Genomic DNA, 20,151 nt, shown 5'->3' on the forward strand with positions numbered 1-20,151 from the left:
ATTTGTGTAGGCGAGACCGCGCCCCCGCCCCGCCTCCCGCCCCGGCGCACCGCCGGGTCACGACGTGCTCGCGCCCGCAGACACCCCGGGAACTGCGGCCGCGGGCCCGCGCTCCCGGCTCGGCCCGGCTCTCGGGTTGTTGACTCCCGGCCTTGCGATGCCGCGCCGGAAGCCGGCCTCCGGCGGCGCCGCTCCCGCCAACCCAGCGTCTGCAAGGCAGGCTGTTTTGAGCAGATTCTTCCAGTCTACGGGAAGCCTGAAATCCACCGCATCCCCAGCGGGTGCAGCGGAGAAGGCGGACCCTGACTCTGACTCCGAGGCGCCCCTAGCGTCCACGCTCCCGCCGCAGTTGCAGCCACACGTGGTGGGTTCGGTCCAGATCGGGACGGGGCCATTGGGGAGAGGGGGCGGGGCCAGATGGGCGGAGGCAGCGCTTGTGGGTGGGGCGAGATGAGGCGGGGACTGTGCGCGAGAATCGGCGAGGTGACTGGGCCAGACGGGAAAGGGACAGGACTCCGGAAGGAGGCGGTAGGAAGAGGTAGGCCCGCCTCCATCCTAGGTGCCCTTCTAACAGGGGTTCCCTTGTGGCTCAGCTGGTAAAGAATCTTCCTGCAATGCTGCCTGGGTTCGATTCCTGGGTTGGGAAGATCCCCTGGAGAAGGGAAAGGGTACCCACTCCAGTGTTGTGGCCTGGAGAATTCCATGGAGAAGTCCATGGGGTCGCAAAGAGTCGGACACGACTGAGCGACTTTCACTTCACCCTTACATTTGAGGTATTAATTTTGAGGTTAGGGTCACACCAACTCTTAATGGCAGCCCTGAGACAGAAACTCAGGTCTCCTGACTCCCATTCTGATGAGTAGGGTCAGAGGATACCTCTTTTAATCTCCATTCTACCCGCCCGCCCCGCCCTGCCTTTTTTTCCCCCCTGAGTTGAGGGTTGAAGAAGAGCCTTGTTCATTTTTATTTGTTTAGTTAGGTGACTGGATGAAAACTGGCGTTAAATCTCCAGTTTTTAGGGTTGCAACAGCCTTGCTCAATGTTTCGGGCGATTACCAGTAAAAGTCATGACTTATGTGCGGTTCCCTGGTGACTGTACCTACCCCTTGTGGTTCAGATGATAAAGTCTGATACACGATATGAGTGGATAAAGTTTCTTGAGACAATACAGATGTGCTAGTCGTAGGGTCCTTCCTGTTGCTTGCTATCCTTTGAGTAAAATAGTTTTGTTTTTGACCAGGAACACTGCCACAAAGGAAAACCTAAGGGTGAGCCCTCATTGGGGCTCCCTGGTACAGCATTTCTCAAACTGAAAATGTGGAAGGGAGTTGTAGATTGGCTTTTAAGTAACCGTCCAGGTTTTAAAGCAGGTGACAGCTTGGCTGCTTCAAAATTTTGTTCCCTTCATTTATATTTCTTCTGTAGAGGATTGTATCTCTCCTGTCTTTGTTTTTTGACCATAGTGTGCATTTCCATGAATTCACCAAGATTTTATTTTACATCTACTGTTTAGAGGTCATTTGGTGAAGGACCTAAGTTTTTGACAGTTTTTCTGCCAGCATACAGTCCATAATCTTGTGGCATCTTCAGTGGTAAAACATAAGCCAAGCTTGAACATGAAACAGTTAAATTGCAATTAACATTTCAAAAATGATACCATTCTTTAATTATCTAAATATTAGTTTTTTTCTTGAAGGTACTCTATTTAACGTAGGTAAGTAGTGTGATTCATAATCTGAGCTAGGGCAAGGCTGATTAAGTGAAGAAAAGTAGCAGCCTTGGTTCTAATTCTAGGACTGCTTGAGATGCCGAGGCTCATGACCTGACCTCCAGCTTATCTTTGATGATGGTAGAACAGTTCACCCATAGCTCTAAGTAGACAATTCTATGAAGGGTGGATGGCAAGAACCTACTGTCATTCAGAAGTAAAGTTTAAATTATTCTGCGTACATCAAATTTTGAGATTAGAGATGACACATCCTTTTCTAACAAAGGTTACAGAAATTGACAGAAGTAAAAAGAAAGCACTGGAGAGTGATGGGCCTGTTAAAAAGAAAGCCAGGAAAGTCCAAGAAAAGGAAGAAGAAAGTGATTCTGTAATGTCTGGAAACTCTGGTGAGTTCTGGGGCAGTTTTTCTTCGTTCTCACAAGTCATGGCTCTGATATTCTTGTGTTCTCCTGAGGGTGGAGGAGGCTATAGGAGAATTGGGCCATTTGTTTCCTTTGTGGAGAAAGGCTTCCATTGTGCTTGAGTAGACTGGCACCTTCTTAAGTGGTGGTGTGTGGGTAGAAGGTTGGAGAAGTAGGGGTAAAAGCTGGAGTTCTGCAATTTGGCTGTAGTTCTTTGAATTTTCTCTTTTATTCCCTTTAGCAAATTTTGGTCTTGATTATAAAAGTAAAACATTCTTGTTATAAAATTTTCAAACAATTCAGAAACGTAGAAGGTAGACAAAGACCTCATAGTCTTTCTTTCAGTAAGGCCTACTGCTGATTTTTGGAGATCCTGTATATTCTTCCAGATTTTTCTACTTATGCACATCTATATGTATAAACGTATACACAAATTAGTTAACGAATAATATTTCATAAATTTTAATATAGTATATATACTAATTTGCAACTTTTTTCCCCCTCTTGGAGCATTTTGAACAATATTCAGTGTTAGGACATGTAGATCTATCCTGTCCTTTTTAATCATGGAGCTGTTTCTTCTGTATGTGAAAAGATTTTGGGTAAAACCACCATTCCTGAGCTCCTGGACTTCTAGTGGAGGTATTGGATACAGATAGTTGAGCAAATTTTTCTTTAGTTAATTGGCCTCAGACAGTTTATGATAGGAGAGATCAGAGAATCCTTCTTTCTTCATTATTCTCACAAAATTAGGTAAAGAAAATGAAGTGAAGTGAAGTGAAAGTCACTCAGTTGTGTCCGACTCTTTATGACCCCATGGGCTGTAGCCTGCCAGGCCCCTCTGACCATGGAATTCTCCAGGCAAGAATACTGGAGTGGGTAGCCATTCCCTTCTCCAGGGAATCTTTCCAACCCAGAGATTGAACCCAGGTCTCCCGCATTGCCGGCAGATTCTAAACCATCTGAGCCACCGGGGAAGCCCAAAGAAAATGAGTCAAAAGCAAAAAAGAAAAGTTTCAGTTTGGTGGATTAAGAAGTAAAATTTGAATTTATGTATGAAATAACTGTAGAAATGGAGATGCATGATTAAAGTGAAGGATAGGTCTGATGATACCCTTTTCCTCCTCCTACCTGAATGGGCTTGACAGGAGGCATGACTTGACAGAATTTGCCTTTTCCAGAGCTCTCTACTTTTCTTTGCTTCATTACTCTGCATAGAACTGATCTATTTAGTTTTTCAGTAAAATCTTCAAGCTGTTAATGAACAACGTCTGTTTGCCTGCCTTTGTTCTGGAGGTTTTTTGTAGTTATTTTTCTCTTCCCAACAACCCTTGTTATTCTCCTTTTATAGAAGAAGAGATGGGTGATATGTGAGTTATGAGGGTTACCACACTTCACTGACTTACCCTGGCATCCAGGAGAGATGAGATAGAAATGGGGCATCAGACTTGGAATATTATGATATAAAACCTTTGTTACTTGGTAAACATTGCTCTCAGGAAGAAGAAAGAGTTTTCACCAGGGTGATTACTCCACCTCATTTTTTTTTTAATATCAGAATTATTAAGATATAATTGCAGGTTATACAATTTACCCATTTAGCGTGTACAGTTCAATGACTTTTAGTATATTCACGGAATTGTGCAGCCCTCATTAAAGTCAATTTTAGAACATTTTCATCACCCTCAAAGGAAACTCGGTACCTGTTAGCAGTCACTTCCCATTTTCCCCCAACAGCACCCCTTCAGACCTAAGTAAGCACAAATCTATTTTCTGTCTATAGATTTGCCTATGCTGAACGTTTCATATAAATAGAATCATACAGTATGTGACCTTTTTGTCTGTTGTACCTCTTTCAAAAGTTTTTTGATTTAATTTCTTGTTGTTCATCTTCTTGTGATTTAATTTTATGTTATTTCGTAACAGAATTTGGTTAAATTTTAACCAAAACTTTTATTTTATATGGTTAAATTTATATCTTAGCCATTTTAAAGTGTACAGTTCAGTGGTATATGTATGTCTGGCTACTTTGATAAATAAAATCTCCCCAAATTCAGACTTGCTTTTTATTATTAATATTAATTACAGATAAACATAGTGTAGAAATCTGTCTCAAAAGCATTTTGAGGAATACAGATATCCATTATCTTAATACTATATAAATTTGGACTTTACAAAATCAATTAAGGATACAAGAAAATATAGCTAGAGTATATAAAAATAATATACGATTAAAAAAAGGACCTGGAAAATGTATCGGGTATTATGCCTTTAAACTGTACCCAGAAAGTTCAAATTGAAATTTGCCTTAAATTCATATAATTGCCAGGTTATCCTTGAACCATTTTATAAAAGATATCAACCAGTATTTATAATTATTACACACTAATATCCTAAAGTTAAAGCTACTTAATCAAAAAAAATTTTAAGTAAAATGTTTTAAATCAAAGGATAGTTGATTTAGATTGCTAGATTTTGGTGTACAGCAAAGTGATTCAGTTTTTTTTATATATATATATATGTATATACCTATATATATTTCAGATTTCTTTCCCTTATAGGTTATTATATAATATTGAGTATAGTTGCCTTGCTATACAGTAGGTCCTTGTTATTTATCTATTTTATATATATAATATTATATTTTTAGTATATACTACTTATATATATAGTAGTTTATATCTGCTACTCCGAAACTCCTAATTTATCCAACCCACCTCTCCTTTGGTAACCATAAGTTTGTATCTATGTCTGTGAGTCTTGTTTCTTTTTTTGTAAATAAATTCATTTGTACCATATTTTAGATTCCACATATAAGTGATATTATATAATATTTGTCTTTTTCTGACTTTCTTCAGTATGATAATGTAACCACCCATGTTGCTGCTAATGGCATTCTTTCTTTTTTTTTTTTAATGGCTGAGGATAAAGCTAATTAGCTTTAATGAAAAAAATCAAATTTTTCCATGGAATTAAATATACCATTCCCCAAATTCCCATTTTTGTATTCTCTAATGACTATACTTATTATAGAAGGTAAAAAATTTTGTCCAATGAACTTTCCATTTTTATTTTATACTATTTAAAAAAAAGCACCTTTAGAAGTTTAAAACAACATGCCTCAGTTGGGAATGAATATTTAAAACAAAGGCACTGAGATTAAAAAATAAGTTTTTTAAATTAAGAGAAAGTTCTATTGCTTACCTGGGTTTCTACTGTTAGACAAGATTTGAAACTGGCTCTTAAATTTGTTTATTTTTCTTTTTAAGACCTCATCCTGCTTGACTTGTATATTATTTTTTATCTGTGTAAGTTTAAATATCGTATTTCCAGCTTAAACACTCTAAAACATTGGCTGTAGGTTGTTTTTCCAGACAGTTCTTGACACCCTGAGATCTATGAACATGGATTTGTTGTTGTTTTTAATTCTTTATAGATGTTTAAGATATGTAGAGAATTATAAGCTTGATAAATTTCACAAACTGAAGTCACCTCTGTAACTGTCTCTTAGATCAACAAGCTATATTACTAGGACTCCCAGAAATCTCTCTGTGCTCCCTCCCACTGCAACCCCTTCCCCCGACCCAGGATAACTGTTATCCTGACTTAGTGTAGATTGGTTTTACCTGAACATTGTGTTTAATTTAACCAACTTAAAATATGTTTGTAATATTACAAAGATTTTTCTTTTTTTCCTTTTTTTAAGATGATGAATTATTTTATCTGTAAAACAGGTTCTTGTACATATTTTTAAAAATATGTTTATAATGGCATATTTATATTTTAGCATCTAGTCTGTGATTCCTTCTAGATTAAAATTCTTCATTTAAAATATGATAATTCTTCTTCTTCCTGATCATTCATAACCTAAATCTAGAAGAGTAGTCTTGAGGAAAGTAACTATTATGTATTTCCATTTTACGGCACACAGAATTTAAAGCTCAAACAGTGAAAGTGTTAGTTTCAGTGAAAGATTTTTAGCAAGGAAGTTTTGGTCTATTTAACGTCTTGGGACAGCAACCAGTGGCCTTATTTCTAGGGTATATCCTCTTAAGGGCTCAGAGACTAGTGATAATGCTGCGAAGTTTTAATCTCATATTGTGCCAGTTTGATGGCTCATTTCATGGCATCTTCAGAAAACAAGATAGTATAAGTGAAGTTTTAAATATAGGAGCAGAATATAGAGGTTGCTAAGGTTTGTTTGGGTACTGTTAAAACAGTAAAAACAACTCAATTATTTTACCAGCAAAATGGCTTTATCTGGGGGCAGCAGAGATTACAGGACATGCAGCTATAGCAAATAGCATGCAAGTTTGGCAAAGCTAAGGAGAGAAAACTTTTTATAAAGGAGAAGGGGAAGTTAGGAGGGTTTGTTACAAACAGAAGGTTGATTAGAGGAAATTGGGAGTTCAGAATATAGAGGGTTTTCTTTGTCTGAGTTGTGACAGTCTCTCATTGGTTGAACTGTTGTTAGGCTAGGAGAAAATCTTCCTCCTTCTGGTAGTAGTAAGGTAGTATCACTTCTGTAGGAGATACAAGGTAAGTCTCTTCCTTTTGGGATCTGTATTGACACTGGGTGTGCAGGAGAGCTCCCCCTGCTGGCCTCCCAATTCCATTTTCCTTTTAATTTTCATCATACACTGTACTTACCTGCAGTGCACGAGACCTGAGTTTGATCCCTGGGTTGGGAAGATCCCCTGGAGAAGGGAACGGCTACCCACTCCAGTGTTCTGGCCTGGAGAATCCCATGGACTATACAGTCGCAAAGAGTCGGACACGACTGAGTGACTTTCACACACACACTGTACTCAGGGGCTTCCTTGGTGGCTCAGATGGTATAGAATCCACTTGTCAGTGCAGGAGACACACAAGATGTGGGTTTTATCGCTGGGTCCAGAAGAGCCTCTGGGGAAGGGAATGGCAACCCACTCCCATATTCTTGCCTGGAGAATTCCATGGACAGAGGAGTCCAGCAGGCTGCAGTCCATGGGGTTACAAGGAGTCAGACACGACTGAGCACGCGCACACACACACACACTGTACTCAGTTTTTGACCAGTCAGGTTTTTCAGTGGTTACAGTCTTCCTCAAGGCCTAATGAAGGAACTGGGGCCTATATCTATGTCTCCTCTGAGGCATAAGGGTTTTATAGCTCTTGGGGGCTTTTTATTTGAGAGGGCTTCCATTTAGTTTTTTCCCTTGAGGGCCTCATAAGGTGTAAAGATCTCTCTTAGGTATCTGTGAGAAAGGCAATGAAAGATTGTGGCTTTCCTCTGTAAGCTTCATTCTTCCCACAGATAAACATGTTCATATTTCCTCCTGGTTTTCTTTTAGATGGCTCAAAATATGATGGCCCTGGGAGCAGTAGGAAAAAATTATAACTTTGTGTCATTTCTTATGTACCAGTTCTTCCCCTTATTTTATAGTTCAGGAATCATAATGTCTTGATATAAATGAATAAGGGTGGGATATCTTCTTTGCTGTCTCTTGAGCTGAGGTGCACCCATAAAAGACATTATAGCCTAAGGATGAAAGATAACTACATAGAAAAAGGAAAGAACAAATTTTAAGAGATGTGGAAGGGTGGCAGAGAGGTTATACAGAAAAACCAGTTCAATCCAGGATCATATCTGAACCAATATAAGCCTTTTTGAGTTGTGCATAACTCAGGGATGGAGCTTCATGAGGGAATCTTCTTGGCATAGTGAGAGTGGGGTAGGAGGCTGGGGAAGGATGGAAGGAAGAGAAATGGGAAAGTCAGCCATCAAGGAGTCTAACCACATGCATGCTAAGGCCTTGCTGTAGATCCAGCCAAACAGACCCTGAAGTTTGTGGAAATAACATGGAATTTTTGAAATATGAACTTTACTTAAAACATAAGTAATGTAAAGAAAAGAACAGAATATTCAGTAGTCAGAAGAGTCCCTGGCTCCTTCACCTCAGTTTTTAACACTTCAGTTTCAGATACTTTTTTTTTTTTTTACAAAAGTACAACTCTAAGACTTATACCCCACCCCCGCCCTGGGAAAGTGTTTTTGTATAGATAGGAGAAAAGTTCTTATGTAATATAAAAACTTACAGTATACCTTTGAAGAGTGATTCAAGTATACATCCTGGAAAGGGGAGAGTAATCGTAAATAAGATGAATATATACACTTGAAAAGAGATTTCAAATATATATTTTTCTAGCTATAAGGTTAACAGACAGGATAAAGTATATACCTAAAAAGAGGTTTGGATATGAATATGAGACAATTTAAACTTTTAGAAATAAGTGAAGCATAACTCTTGTCCTCAGAGTATTTTGCTTAATGGGAAAGGTAAGAGATGATAAATGCAGTCCCATTTCTTTATATTTAAAAGTAACTGCTGAATTTTATTGCTCTTAGGGGCAAAAAAATGTACTCTGGCATGTATTATTATAAATACCCAATATGTGAATAGTATTCCTTATTTTATGGATTGCTTGCTTCTTAATAACAACTAATTGGCAGCGTGTGATATGGGCTGTAGAAAGATGTGGTTTTGTTACTGGAACACAGAGGAAAGAAAACATGACTATTAACTGGGAGAATTAGCAGAGTTTCTTGGAAAAAGTAGTTTTGAGATCGGTCTTGATAAAGTCAGTACAATTTGACATGTGGAAATTGGGGTCCAGGGCATTTCAGGGAGAATTGCATGAGCAAGCTATGGAGGCAGGAAGGTAAGTGTCCTGGGGCTTGGTTTTCGGGTTCCCCTGGTGAATTCCTGGTTTCAGTATCTTTAGGACTTCCCTATGGAGCTCTTCAGTTTCCCTAGTCAAGAGTCTTCTGTGCTCCTTTATCACATTATAGTTAGATTCTTGCCTTAAATGAGAAGCTCCTTCTGTAAAAATCCTATGCTGATTATGAATTGACATAATGACACAAAATACTATTGTTATATTTTCATCTGATCTGCTAAGAGCCCAAGAAACATCTGAGGACCAGGACTGTTTTAAAGTCTCTGGAAAAACTGAAAGAATTCTGCTGCGATTCTGCCCTTCCTCAAAATAGAGTCCAGACAGAACCTCTTCAGAAGAAGTTTGCAGTTCTGCCAAAATGTACTGATTTTGAGGATATCGATCTTCTACGTGCAAAGAATGCTGTTTCTTCTGAAGATTCCAAATCCCAAACTAGCCAAAAGGTATGTGACTTTTATATGGATGGATATCCAGTTACTTAAAATGGTGGGTTCTCAAGTGCCATTAAGTTCTGTGGGTTTACCCGGGGCAGGGGTTCCCAAACCTGGCTGATCATCTAAATCAGCTGAGGGAGCTTCTGCTTCTTAGATTTTTTTTTTTTTTTTTAATTCCTGGAGATTCTGATTTACTATTAAGGCAGGATAGATTGGTTTTATTAAAACAACACAAAATAAAACCTCCCAGCTGATTCTGATATACAGCCTAGGTTAGGAGTCACTAATTTGGGGGGAATTCTTTATTAATAATTAATAGAAGTACTTTTCTTATAGTCCTCCTTATAGTTTCCATGATTAGTCTAGAAAATCATGGTAAATAATTTATAGAAATAGATGTTTTGAGGTTTTTAGTTGAAAGCTTGGCTGATATAGTAAATAGAAAAGTTAACTAAATACATGGGTTCCTTACTTCTTCTACTGTTTTGTGACTATCAGTGTTTTTCACCATTGCAAAATCAGGGAATTTAACTCTTGATCCATCATTGAAATCTATAATTCAGAATTAGTGGTGAAGCCCAGCTTTAAATGAGATCACCTTACTGTAATAATTTTGTATGGTGACAATTGGTTACTGGAGTTCTGATCATTTCATAATGTATTTGATTGTCAGATCACCATGTTGCACACCTGGAACTAACATGATGTTGTGTGTCAACTATATGTCAGTTAAAAACAAAAGAATCACCTGGAGAACAGAACTTTCCCCCCCAAAAAATCAATAATCAGAACCCTTTATCAGAATCATGTTTATTTGGTGTTCATGAAAAACTGGACTTGGTCATTTAAAAGCTCTCATTTTAATGTGTAGCCATGGTTGAGAGCTACTGAATTAAAGAAATAGTTCTTTACTTTTTTTTTTGAGTCATTTAAATCTAATGAAACTGTGAATTCTTTACTCAGAAGAATACTCAGACCAACACAATTTTGTATTTGATTTTCAGAAGTTTACACCCCTTTCTGCAAATTCCAGATTCATGAACTGGCCAAAAAAAAAAAAAAGAAATTGTTTTATTTTAGGCTTTCACAATTTGTTTAAGACATTAAGTAATAGTTTAGTTTGGCTCAATTTTTAAAAGTCATTTACTTTGAAAGAATTCCAAACGTGTGAGAAAATTTGCCTAAATGTGCAATATACTCCTGTAAACCTTTCACCTGGATTCACCAATTATTAGCTTTGTGCCAAATTTACATTCTCTCTTTCTCTCTCGAACTATTATTATGGTTAATACTTTTTAAACTATAAAAATCTTTCGGTTGCCAGGACAAGACATTCAGCCATTTTGGACCATCACAAAAGAGTTATGAAAACCTACAGAAAACTTCTGATTCTAAACCATCTAACAAACGGACTAAAAGCATCTACACACCCTTAGAATTACAATACTTAGAAATGAAGCAGCAGCAGAAAGATGCGATTTTGTGTGTGGAATGTGGATATAAGTATAGATTCTTTGGGGAAGATGCAGAGGTAAGTTATTTTCATAGGCATTATTTCATGATTTTCTTGTCCAGCCTTTAATATTTTCCAGTGTTTTTTTTTTTTTTTTCGCTTTCTGACCTTATGAAAAAGCTAATATAATCAGTTGCCTTTTAAAAATGCTTTCATTTAAGTAAAATGAAAGTTGCTCAATCGTGTCCGACTTTTTGCGACCCTATGGACTATAGAGTCAATGGAATTCTCCAGGCCAGAATACTGGAGTGGGTAGCTGTGCCCTTCTCCAGGGGATCTTCCCAACCCAGGGATCGGATCCAGGTCTCCTGCATTGCAGGCAGATTCTTTACCAGCTGAGCCTCCAGGGAAGCCCAAGAATACTGGAGTGGGTAGCCTATCCCTTCTCCAGCGGATCTTCCCAACCCAGAAATTGAAAAGGGGTCTCCTGAATTGCAGATGGATTCTTTACCCCTGAGCCACCAGGGAAGCCCCATTTAAAGCTTTCATTTGAAGTAAATACTACATATAAACAGAAGCAAGCTTGGTGGATGCTAAATTTGTGGAGAAGGAAGTGAGTGGTTCTGATGGGAATGTTCATACTTATTCTCCGTGGTGCTTACCTAGTGTCTTTCATCCATCAAAAGTTGATTGTGGATGAACCAAATAGTGAATGAATCATAGTCATGTGAGTATTCCTAATGAAGACTCACACCAAAAAAAAAAACTGAGACGTATGAAATTCTTCTCCTTACCTTTACTTTATGAATTTTCTTAGTCAGGAACATAGTTAAATCTCAAAGGATGAGCACATTAACTCTGCTAGCCTACCAACAGGTGTGTGAAGTCTTACAGGTCTCTGAATATGAGTCATTTTGCTGTCTTAGTCTAAGTTGTGTTGCTCTTTGTTGAGATGCAAAAGCTTCTTCTTGCAGTGGAGCATGGGCTCTTGGCAAGCAGGCTTCAGTGGCTGTAGCACGCGGACTCAGTAGTTGTGACCTCTGGGCCCTAGAGCGCAGGCTCAGTAGTTGTGGTGCACGGGCATAGCTGCCCCGTGGCATGTGGAATCTTCCCAGACCAGGGATCAACCCAGGTCCCCTGCGTTGGCAGGAGGACCTCACCCACTGGACCACCAGCAAAGTCTGCCATGATGCTTCTTAGAAAAAAGTAGGGAATCAGGTGGTGCTACATGTTTCCACATTCCTAACACTCGTGTGTCATTGATTAGCTAACCAGACCATGGGGTTTTCTTTTCACTTTCTCAAAGATGCCCTCTGTCCAGGGAGGTTTATCATTTGTGTGTACCGTATCAGTTCAGTTCAGTTCAGTCGCTCAGTCGTGTCCGACTCTTTGCGACCCCATGAATCACAGCACGCCAGGCCTCCCTGTCCATCACCAACTCCCGGAGTTCACTGAGACTCACGTCCATCGAGTCAGTGATGCCATCCAGCCATCTCATCCTCTGTCGTCCCCTTCTCCTGCCCCCAATCCCTCTCAGCATCAGAGTCTTTTCCAATGAGTCAACTCTTCGTGTGAGGTGGCCAAAGTACTGGAGTTTCAGCTTTAGCATCATTCCTTCCAAAGAACACCCAGGGCTGATCTCCTTCAGAATGGACTGGTTGGATCTCCTTGCAGTCCAAGGACTCTCAAGAGTCTTCTCCAACACCGCAGTTCAAAAGCTTCAATTCTTCGGCGCTCAGCCTTCTTCACAGTGCAACTCTCACATCCATACATGACCACTGGAAAAACCATAGCCTTGACTAGACAGACCTTTGTTGGCAAAGTAATGTGTCTGCTTTTGAATATGCTATCTAGGTTGGTCATAACTTTCCTTCCAAGGAGTAAGTGTCTTTTAATTTCATGGCTGCAGTCACCATCTGCAGTGATTCTGGAGCCCAAAAAGATAAAGTCTGACACTGTTTCCACTGTTTCCCCATCTATTTCCCATGAAGTGATGGGACCGGATGCCATGATCTTCATTTTCTGAATGTTGAGCTTTAAGCCAACTTTTTCACTCTCCACTTTCACTTTCATCAAGAGGCTTTTGAGTTCCTCTTCACTTTCTGCCATAAGGGTGGTGTCATCTGCATATCTGAGGTTATTGATATTTCTCCCGGCAATCTTGATTCCAGCTTGTGCTTCTTTCATATCTCCTAATTTTCAATTATTTGCATGTGCTAAGTAGTAGATTCTTATTCCATTACACTCTCATGCTCTCTGTTTTGCACAGGGAAAAGCTCAGCACTTTAAGGTTTTGACTGAGGAGCCTGGTAGGCTATAGTCCATGGGGTCGCAAAGAATCAGACACGACTAAGCCACTTCGCTAATCCCTGATAATCGATGCTGCTTCTGCTGCTAAGTCACTTCAGTCATGTCCGATTCTGTGTGACCCCATAGACAGCAGCCCACCAGGCTCCCCTGTCCCTGGGATTCTCCAGGCAAGAACACTGGAGTGGGTTGCTATTTCCTTCTCCAATGCATGAAAGTGAAAAGTGAAAGTGAAGTTGCTCAGTCGTGTCCGACTGTTAGTGACCCTATGGACTGCAGCCTTCCAGGCTCCTCCGTCCATGGGATTTTCCAGGCAGGAGTACTGGAGTGGGATGCCATTGTCTTCTCCATGATAATCGCTAATAAGGACATAAAAGAAAACGTATCGTATTTTTCTAAGTTTTTCATGGATATAGATGTTGGCCTTTAGTTTAGGCCATGGACACTGTTAAAAAAAAGATGAAACCATAGGCTTCTGCGCAGGGAATGTCTTTTAAACATTGTATTGATGTACCACATAGATAGCTGCTGCTGCTGTGCTGCTAAGTCGCTTCAGTCCTGTGCACAAATCCTAAATATATACCTTGATGGATTTTTAACAAAGTGTAGAAACACCACACAGGGAATCTTTAAATAGAAACTTACTGATATATTTTTTTATTTTTTATTTTTTTAGATTGCAGCGCGCGAGCTCAATATCTATTGCCATTTAGATCACAACTTTATGACAGCAAGCATACCTACTCACCGACTGTTTGTTCACGTACGCCGCCTTGTGGCCAAAGGATATAAGGTCAGCTCTGGCTTCAATTTGTGGGAAAAGGGGGTTGAAGTCTCTTCTGGAGAGGGAGGTGTTTCTAAGGTGGGAGGCTGAAATTGGTTTTGGAATTGGGCATTTTTGAGAAATTAAAGTTTGTCATAATTACTAGCACTTAATTTTCATGAGTTTTTAACATATTAGATATTTAGGGTAAAAAATTTTTTCAACTGTGTGTTGGAGTGTTTCTTAGTGATTTATCCACACTTGTAAGGTCCTTGTGTTAACTTATTACTTAAACTTAAGTCCTACATCTGGACATTGTGGACTAGTTTGTTATTTTAAATGTTTCAGAATTAGACTTCTAAACTCTAGAAATAATGTCGTCTTAACAAATTTTCCATCGTATTTAACATGCAGTGTTTATTACATTTGTTGAAGGTGGGAGTTGTGAAGCAAACTGAAACAGCTGCTTTAAAGGCCATTGGGGACAACAAAAGCTCACTCTTTTCCCGGAAACTGACTGCTCTTTATACAAAATCTACACTTATTGGAGAAGATATCCTTTTTGAGTAGGAATTTTTTTCTTAAATGTTACAAGGCCTTTGTTTTAAATAACATTTTTTAAAACTGTTCTTTGAAAAAAAAAAAAAAAAAACTGTTCTTTGATTGGGTACTTTTTAAAAAATAAACTTTGTGTTTTGTATGGGGATAAAGCTGATTAACAGTGTTGTGGTAGTTTCAGGTGAACAGCCAAGGACTTAGCCACATACATACACGTGTTCATTCTCCCCCAAACCCCCTCCCATCCAGGCTGCCACAGAACACTGAGCTGAGTTCCAGGGGTACTATACAATAGGTCCTCGTTGGTTATCCATTTTAGATAGAGCAGTCTGTACATGTCCATTGCAAACTGGGTACCTTTTTGATGAGATGAGGCAGTATGGTTACTTGGACCTTTGATTAGTGTGATAACTGAAGAGAGAAAGGTTGGTTTTTGGCTAGAAAGAGGCATTTTTCAAATGCCACAGTTAAAGAAGAGGTCATCATATTTTAAGAGAAAAAAAGAGCCTGGTAAATGATGACAGCAAGTCAGCAACTGATGTGAAATTACATCTTCCCCAGGCCTGTGTCCTTAGTGGCTAGTTGCTTGGGCTTACAAACTCCTGTACATCTTCCTCAGTGAGACCTACAAAATAACTTACTAACTTCACAATGTGAAAACTACAAAGTTAACACACAGTTAACTGCTTATAAAAGATGATAGTAGGTCATCTTCATTAATTGTCAGTGTCACAAGAATTTTACTACTTTTGAAAATGGATTGTAAGTTTCTCACTTTGTAAGAATCTTTAGTATATACAGTGACTGTCCCTAGTTTTTGGTCATTTATCAGTTCAATGTATTACTTGAAGCCACATGATTTTAACAGCAGAGTCATAAAATTTTGTCAACTTAAAAAACTGGATAATTACATATAAAATATGATAAGGAAGCGCTTTGTTTACTGTGGGATGGGATCAGGTCTCTCAGAATAAAAGAATGTAGGGATAAAGTCTTAAATGACACTCTGTGACAGCAGTATTTCTGTTATTTTTATTACAGATATGCTTATTTAGATCTGCTTATTTAGAGTCCTACGTAGCTTCTACCCACATTCTGAAAGCTGTTTTGTTCTGTTAATACCATGAATAGGGAACAGTTATCACTCAGAATGGACCCCAAACTGTTAACAACTCTGTATTGTTCTAAGCTGATCAGGCTGTAAGAACTTGGTAATTCTGTTGTTTCTTTTGCCCAAACTTGAGTCTCTTTCTTAAAGCCTCCTTCTAAAACAGCACCCCTTCCCGCTTCTCTTTTACTCTCTTACCAGCTGATGCCCAAAGTGGATGTTCCCAGACTGACTATGTCCAAAAACAGCTTTCATTCCTGAGAATTTATTTAATGGACTCATTACACATACACACACACACAAGTATGTTTCTGTTTTCTTTTTTGGTTTTCTCACGTTTTTAAAAAAATTCTCTTCTTATGTCTTACAGCTGTTAGGCACTTTAGTAGGGGGAAGTAATTTACACTATTTTAGTGTATTCATGCTTTGATTTGTGGAATTAAACTTTATGGGATTGTTAAGGATTCAAGGATTATGTTTGGGCTTCCATAGGATCTGAGGTATATTCCAGGCCTTTTGTAAGTGAGAGGATAATAGTCGTCTGTTCTCATGAATCTTATATCTTAGGGAAGATACGGCATTGTAACTATAATCAGAGTAAATCAGAAGAATGAATGCTGTATGGAAGATTTTGTATAGAGCAAAAATATCCAGGAAAATGAACTACTGTTTTAAGGAGGAAAAGCTCGTGGGAATGTAGCATTTGTTTTTCCTTAATAATTATTACATGTGAATCCTCTAGTCAAGCTGGATGATGCTGTAAATGTCGATGAGGTAATGACTGATACTTCTACCAGCTATCTTCTGTGTATCTGTGAAAACAAAGAAAACGTTAAAGACAAAAAAAGGGGGAGCCTTTCCATTGGAATTGTGGTAAGTACTTTGTAGGTGAAGAGCGAATGATATGTTCATGGTATCTTTAAATATGAGTAATAATGTATGGTTTATAATGAGGCTATCTGATGGGTTGTGTCTTCAAGTACTTGTACTAGAAAAACATTTCCCTCCTAATTTTATATGTTGAAATATAAATTTTCGTACATGACTGTTTGGCACTCTGTGCTTTGGAGGGATCCAGGTCGTCTTCTGTCCATGTGCTCTAGTAGTTTAGGGCTGAAGATAGACACGGTGATAGGCATGTATGCAAACAGTGTTCAGATAGCAGAATAAAACATTTATGTCAACACATACGTGGATAACAAAGAGTTTTACAAATTTCCTCTAGCTTTGGAGTTAAAGGCAAACAATTATGAGTTTGTCATGTCTAGTTTTAGAGAAAAGGGTAGTTAAGGGTTATAACTGGCCAATTCAAAACTCCATTTTTAATAAACATTAGGAATATTTATAACCAGTCTTCCAGGTGAGTATAGTTTGTGAATCATAGTTTTATTGATCTTGCCTTCTGGCAGTTTATGAGCAGATTTGCCCATTTAGAGACCTATTTGGACTCTGCTTAAAATCTTAGACTTAAGGGCCTCTTGGAACTATTGTTAGACTCCATTGTTCTGTTAAGCAGAAGCAGGACTCCTTGCCTAAGTAATAACCCATTCTCTTTATATTTTTGAACTTTTGCAACCAGCTACAACATCAGTAAGAATTCTTAGAGCCCAAATGTCTCCAAAATACCTTTTGATACCTCATTTTGGCTGCATAACTTGGTACTAACTTTCATGTTTGCTTAACAATAAGCCATTCTCTCTGGGAATTAGCGTTACTATTGGGGACTCTCAATGATTTTTTTTTTTTTTAATCCTTGAGAAGCACTTTTTATCTAGCTGCAGGCAATTGAACCCATCTACAAATAGTAAAGTTATTTGCTTTTAAGTTTTAACAGATGTAATGTGCTATTTTATACTTACCTGGAACTTAGTCTAAGGAGCAGAGCTGATTGTATATACAACTCCTATTTTGTGCTTTAGAAATACTCTTTGGCATTTTGCCAAAGTGAACACAGTGTATGAACTGGCATGTGAAAGAAAGGAGAATTGATAGTTTCCATCTCAGTCATTTTCTTGGGACTTTTTTTTTTTTAACTTTGTATTCTGCATCGGGGTATAGCTATATTGTGATCATTTCCAGTGGACAGTAGAGAGCCTCAGCCATGTCCATTCTCTCTCAAACTCCCCTCCCACCTAGGCTGCCAGAAACACTGAGCAGAATTCCATGTGCATGTCCAGCTCTTCACTGGATGAGGCCCTCAAATTCAGTGTGGCTGAAATGGAGCTCATCTTCCTGAACCCTGCTCCTGCTGGGTGTTTCCCTGTTGTGATGAGTGTCACATGTTCCCCAGTCTACCTAGGAGTCATCCTTTGGATACTGGTAGTTAGTCTAAAATCAAAGGCTTTACTGTTGTAGCGCCAATGCAATCAGACGCTCTATCTATAGGCTGCCTGTGGGCTTATCAGTGTCTCATATCACATGGAGTAGCAGACGTTGCAGGTTTTATGATATAGACCATTTCTCTGCTTAAAAAAGCAAAGAGGAATTTGGCCAATACCTTTATTACTTGAACTTCTGGAAGTAGCTTTTGTACAAGTTTGGTTGTAGATTGGGAGATAAACCCAACTGTAGATTGGGTTGTAGATTGGGAGTAGTATGTATGCTCATGTACTTACAGTTCAGTTATCTGGCCACTAGAGAAGGCCTATGGGCTAGAATTAAGGGACTTCCTTGAGCCAAGAATGAGTGATTAAAAAAAAAAAGAAAAATGCATAAATCAAAAATTACCAATGTAATGTGAGACAGCCCCCCAGCTTAAAAAATATAACGCCATTCACAGAAGGGCCCCTTGCCTCCAGAGGTAACCATAATCCAGACTTTAAGATAATAATTCCCTCGCTTTTTGATTGATTTTTGCCACCTTAAGCAGTATATTAATATAAATATGTTGTATTTACTCCTTTGGGGTCGTGCTTCTTTGTTTACCATTTTGTACAAGAGATTTATTTGCATGTGTTACCTTAGTAGTTCTTTTGTTGCCACGCTGTATTTCATTTTACAGTTTATTCATTCTTCCACTAAGGGACAAGTGGATTCCTCCCAGTTTCTGCTTATACAAAGTATACACTATAGACATTTTTGTATTAATGCGTGGCTTCTGATATGCATGTGCCTGAGTTTCTTAACTCAGGGGAGGAATTGCTGAGTTACAGGATACTTTTACAGGATGCTTTCAACTTTCCTAGAAAATGCCAGACTGTTTTTCGAAGACGTTGTGTCAGTTGACTTTCCACCAGCCGTGTTTGAGTGTAGCGAGGTTATTTTTCCTCCTGTTCGCTCATGCAGTCTGTAACTGACCCCGTGCCTTTCTTAATTATCAGTAATGAATAGGTGTGTGACTTTTGGAGTCAGACCATGTGAATCTTGCCTCCACCACTATATCGCCTCTCGACCTATGAGTAAATGACTTAATTTTTTTCTTCTTTTCCAAACTGTAATCTTTTCCAGGTTTTCTTTGCTGTTATTGGCTTGGGGTGATGCAAGTGGCTTTCAGTTCTCATAGTTATTTCCCTGGATAGACAGTACACATGGGGTTTAGTCAGAGTTTGTTATATTCGATTTTGTCTTTTGCAAAAAATGCATTTTTTATTTATTCACTTTATATAACAAAATAGTAACTTACTTCTCCTCTGGTGGCCAGGGTACTAGGAGCATATCACTGATTACTTTTAGCAATAACAGCTACTATATGTACAGCGCTTTACAGCTTACAAAGTGTTCATTTGTTTTCTGATTTGACCCTCACAATAGCTTTGTGAGGGAAGTAACCTGGTTGATTCCCACTTACAGAGGAGGGCCCTGAGGCCCAGGAGGGTTTGGTGACTTGTCATTGTCGCTTCATCCTGTGTTTTATATCCAGGATTTGGCTGGACTCAGGATGTCTGTAGTCCCATCTAGCGTAGTTTAAATATTGGTGAATCTGACTTCTTATGTAAGAGTCTTGGAAAGCAGACAGGTTTTCAAACACTTTAGAAATTCAAGTACACACTCATGAGTATCGTCTTTACTATTTCCATGTGTATTAATACTGTGCCGTAGTTACAATGGGGAAAGATATATTTTCTGTGCCTGCTTTTTTTTGTCTTTAGGGAGTACAGCCCGCCACAGGTGAGGTTGTGTTCGACAGTTTCCAGGACTCTGCTTCCCGTTCAGAGCTCGAAACTCGGATCCTGTGCCTGCAGCCAGTGGAGCTGCTGCTTCCGTCAGACTTGTCGGAGCAAACAGAGACGCTCATCCACAGGGTCACGGCTATGAGGTGAGTTGGCACATCGCTGGAAAATAATGTGGATTCTGAAACCTAGATCTGATTCCCAAGTGAATACCTATCAAAGTCGTTAAAAATTGGTATTATGTATAAAAATATTTCATCGTAGTAGTGGAAATTTCAAAAAACAGAATTACCCATAATGTCACCTTAATGTAGGCCTTTAGAAGTTTCTCTTTTTAAAGGGGTTTGTGATATTTAACGGAGAAGGCAATGGCACCCCACTCCAGTACTTTTGCCTGGAAAATCCCGTGGACGGAGGAGCCTGGTGGGCTGCCGTCTCTGGGGTCGCACAGAGTCGGACACGACTGAGCGACTTCCCTTTCACTTTTCACTTTCATGCATTGGAGAAGGAAATGGCAACCCACTCCAGTGTTCTTGCCTGGAGAATCCCAGGGACGGGGGAGCCTGGTG

At 39.1% G+C, this 20,151-nt stretch overlaps 1 protein-coding gene across 6 annotated transcripts in view; it reads left to right on the forward strand.

Moving 5' to 3' along the window:
* Positions 1-76: 76 nt before the first annotated feature.
* The window catches only part of MSH3 (mutS homolog 3), a 183,182-nt gene continuing 163,107 nt past the window's right edge, over positions 77-20,151 (forward strand). For 2 of the 6 annotated variants that reach the window (XR_015168006.1, XM_086412793.1), the window contains exons 1-8: positions 77-364; positions 1,995-2,115; positions 9,073-9,293; positions 10,609-10,815; positions 13,721-13,837; positions 14,243-14,360; positions 16,201-16,346; positions 19,562-19,728. Coding sequence is in view for 3 of the 6 variants with exons in the window: in XM_086412793.1 (XP_086268919.1) it covers positions 158-364; positions 1,995-2,115; positions 9,073-9,293; positions 10,609-10,815; positions 13,721-13,837; positions 14,243-14,360; positions 16,201-16,346; positions 19,562-19,728 (1,304 nt within the window). In the remaining 3 variants the exon portion in view is untranslated. Of the gene's footprint in view, positions 365-494; positions 539-1,994; positions 2,116-9,072; positions 9,294-10,608; positions 10,816-13,720; positions 13,838-14,242; positions 14,361-16,200; positions 16,347-19,561; positions 19,729-20,151 lie in introns of those variants that run through there. The other 4 variants (XR_015168007.1, XM_086412794.1, XR_015168008.1 and 1 more) reach the window with 2 other exon arrangements.

Source organism: Bos grunniens, chromosome 7 (assembly GCF_055505025.1).
Source record: "Bos grunniens cultivar Pamir isolate PY7600 chromosome 7, Bosgru_T2T1.0, whole genome shotgun sequence".
Lineage (NCBI taxonomy): Eukaryota > Metazoa > Chordata > Mammalia > Artiodactyla > Bovidae > Bos > Bos grunniens.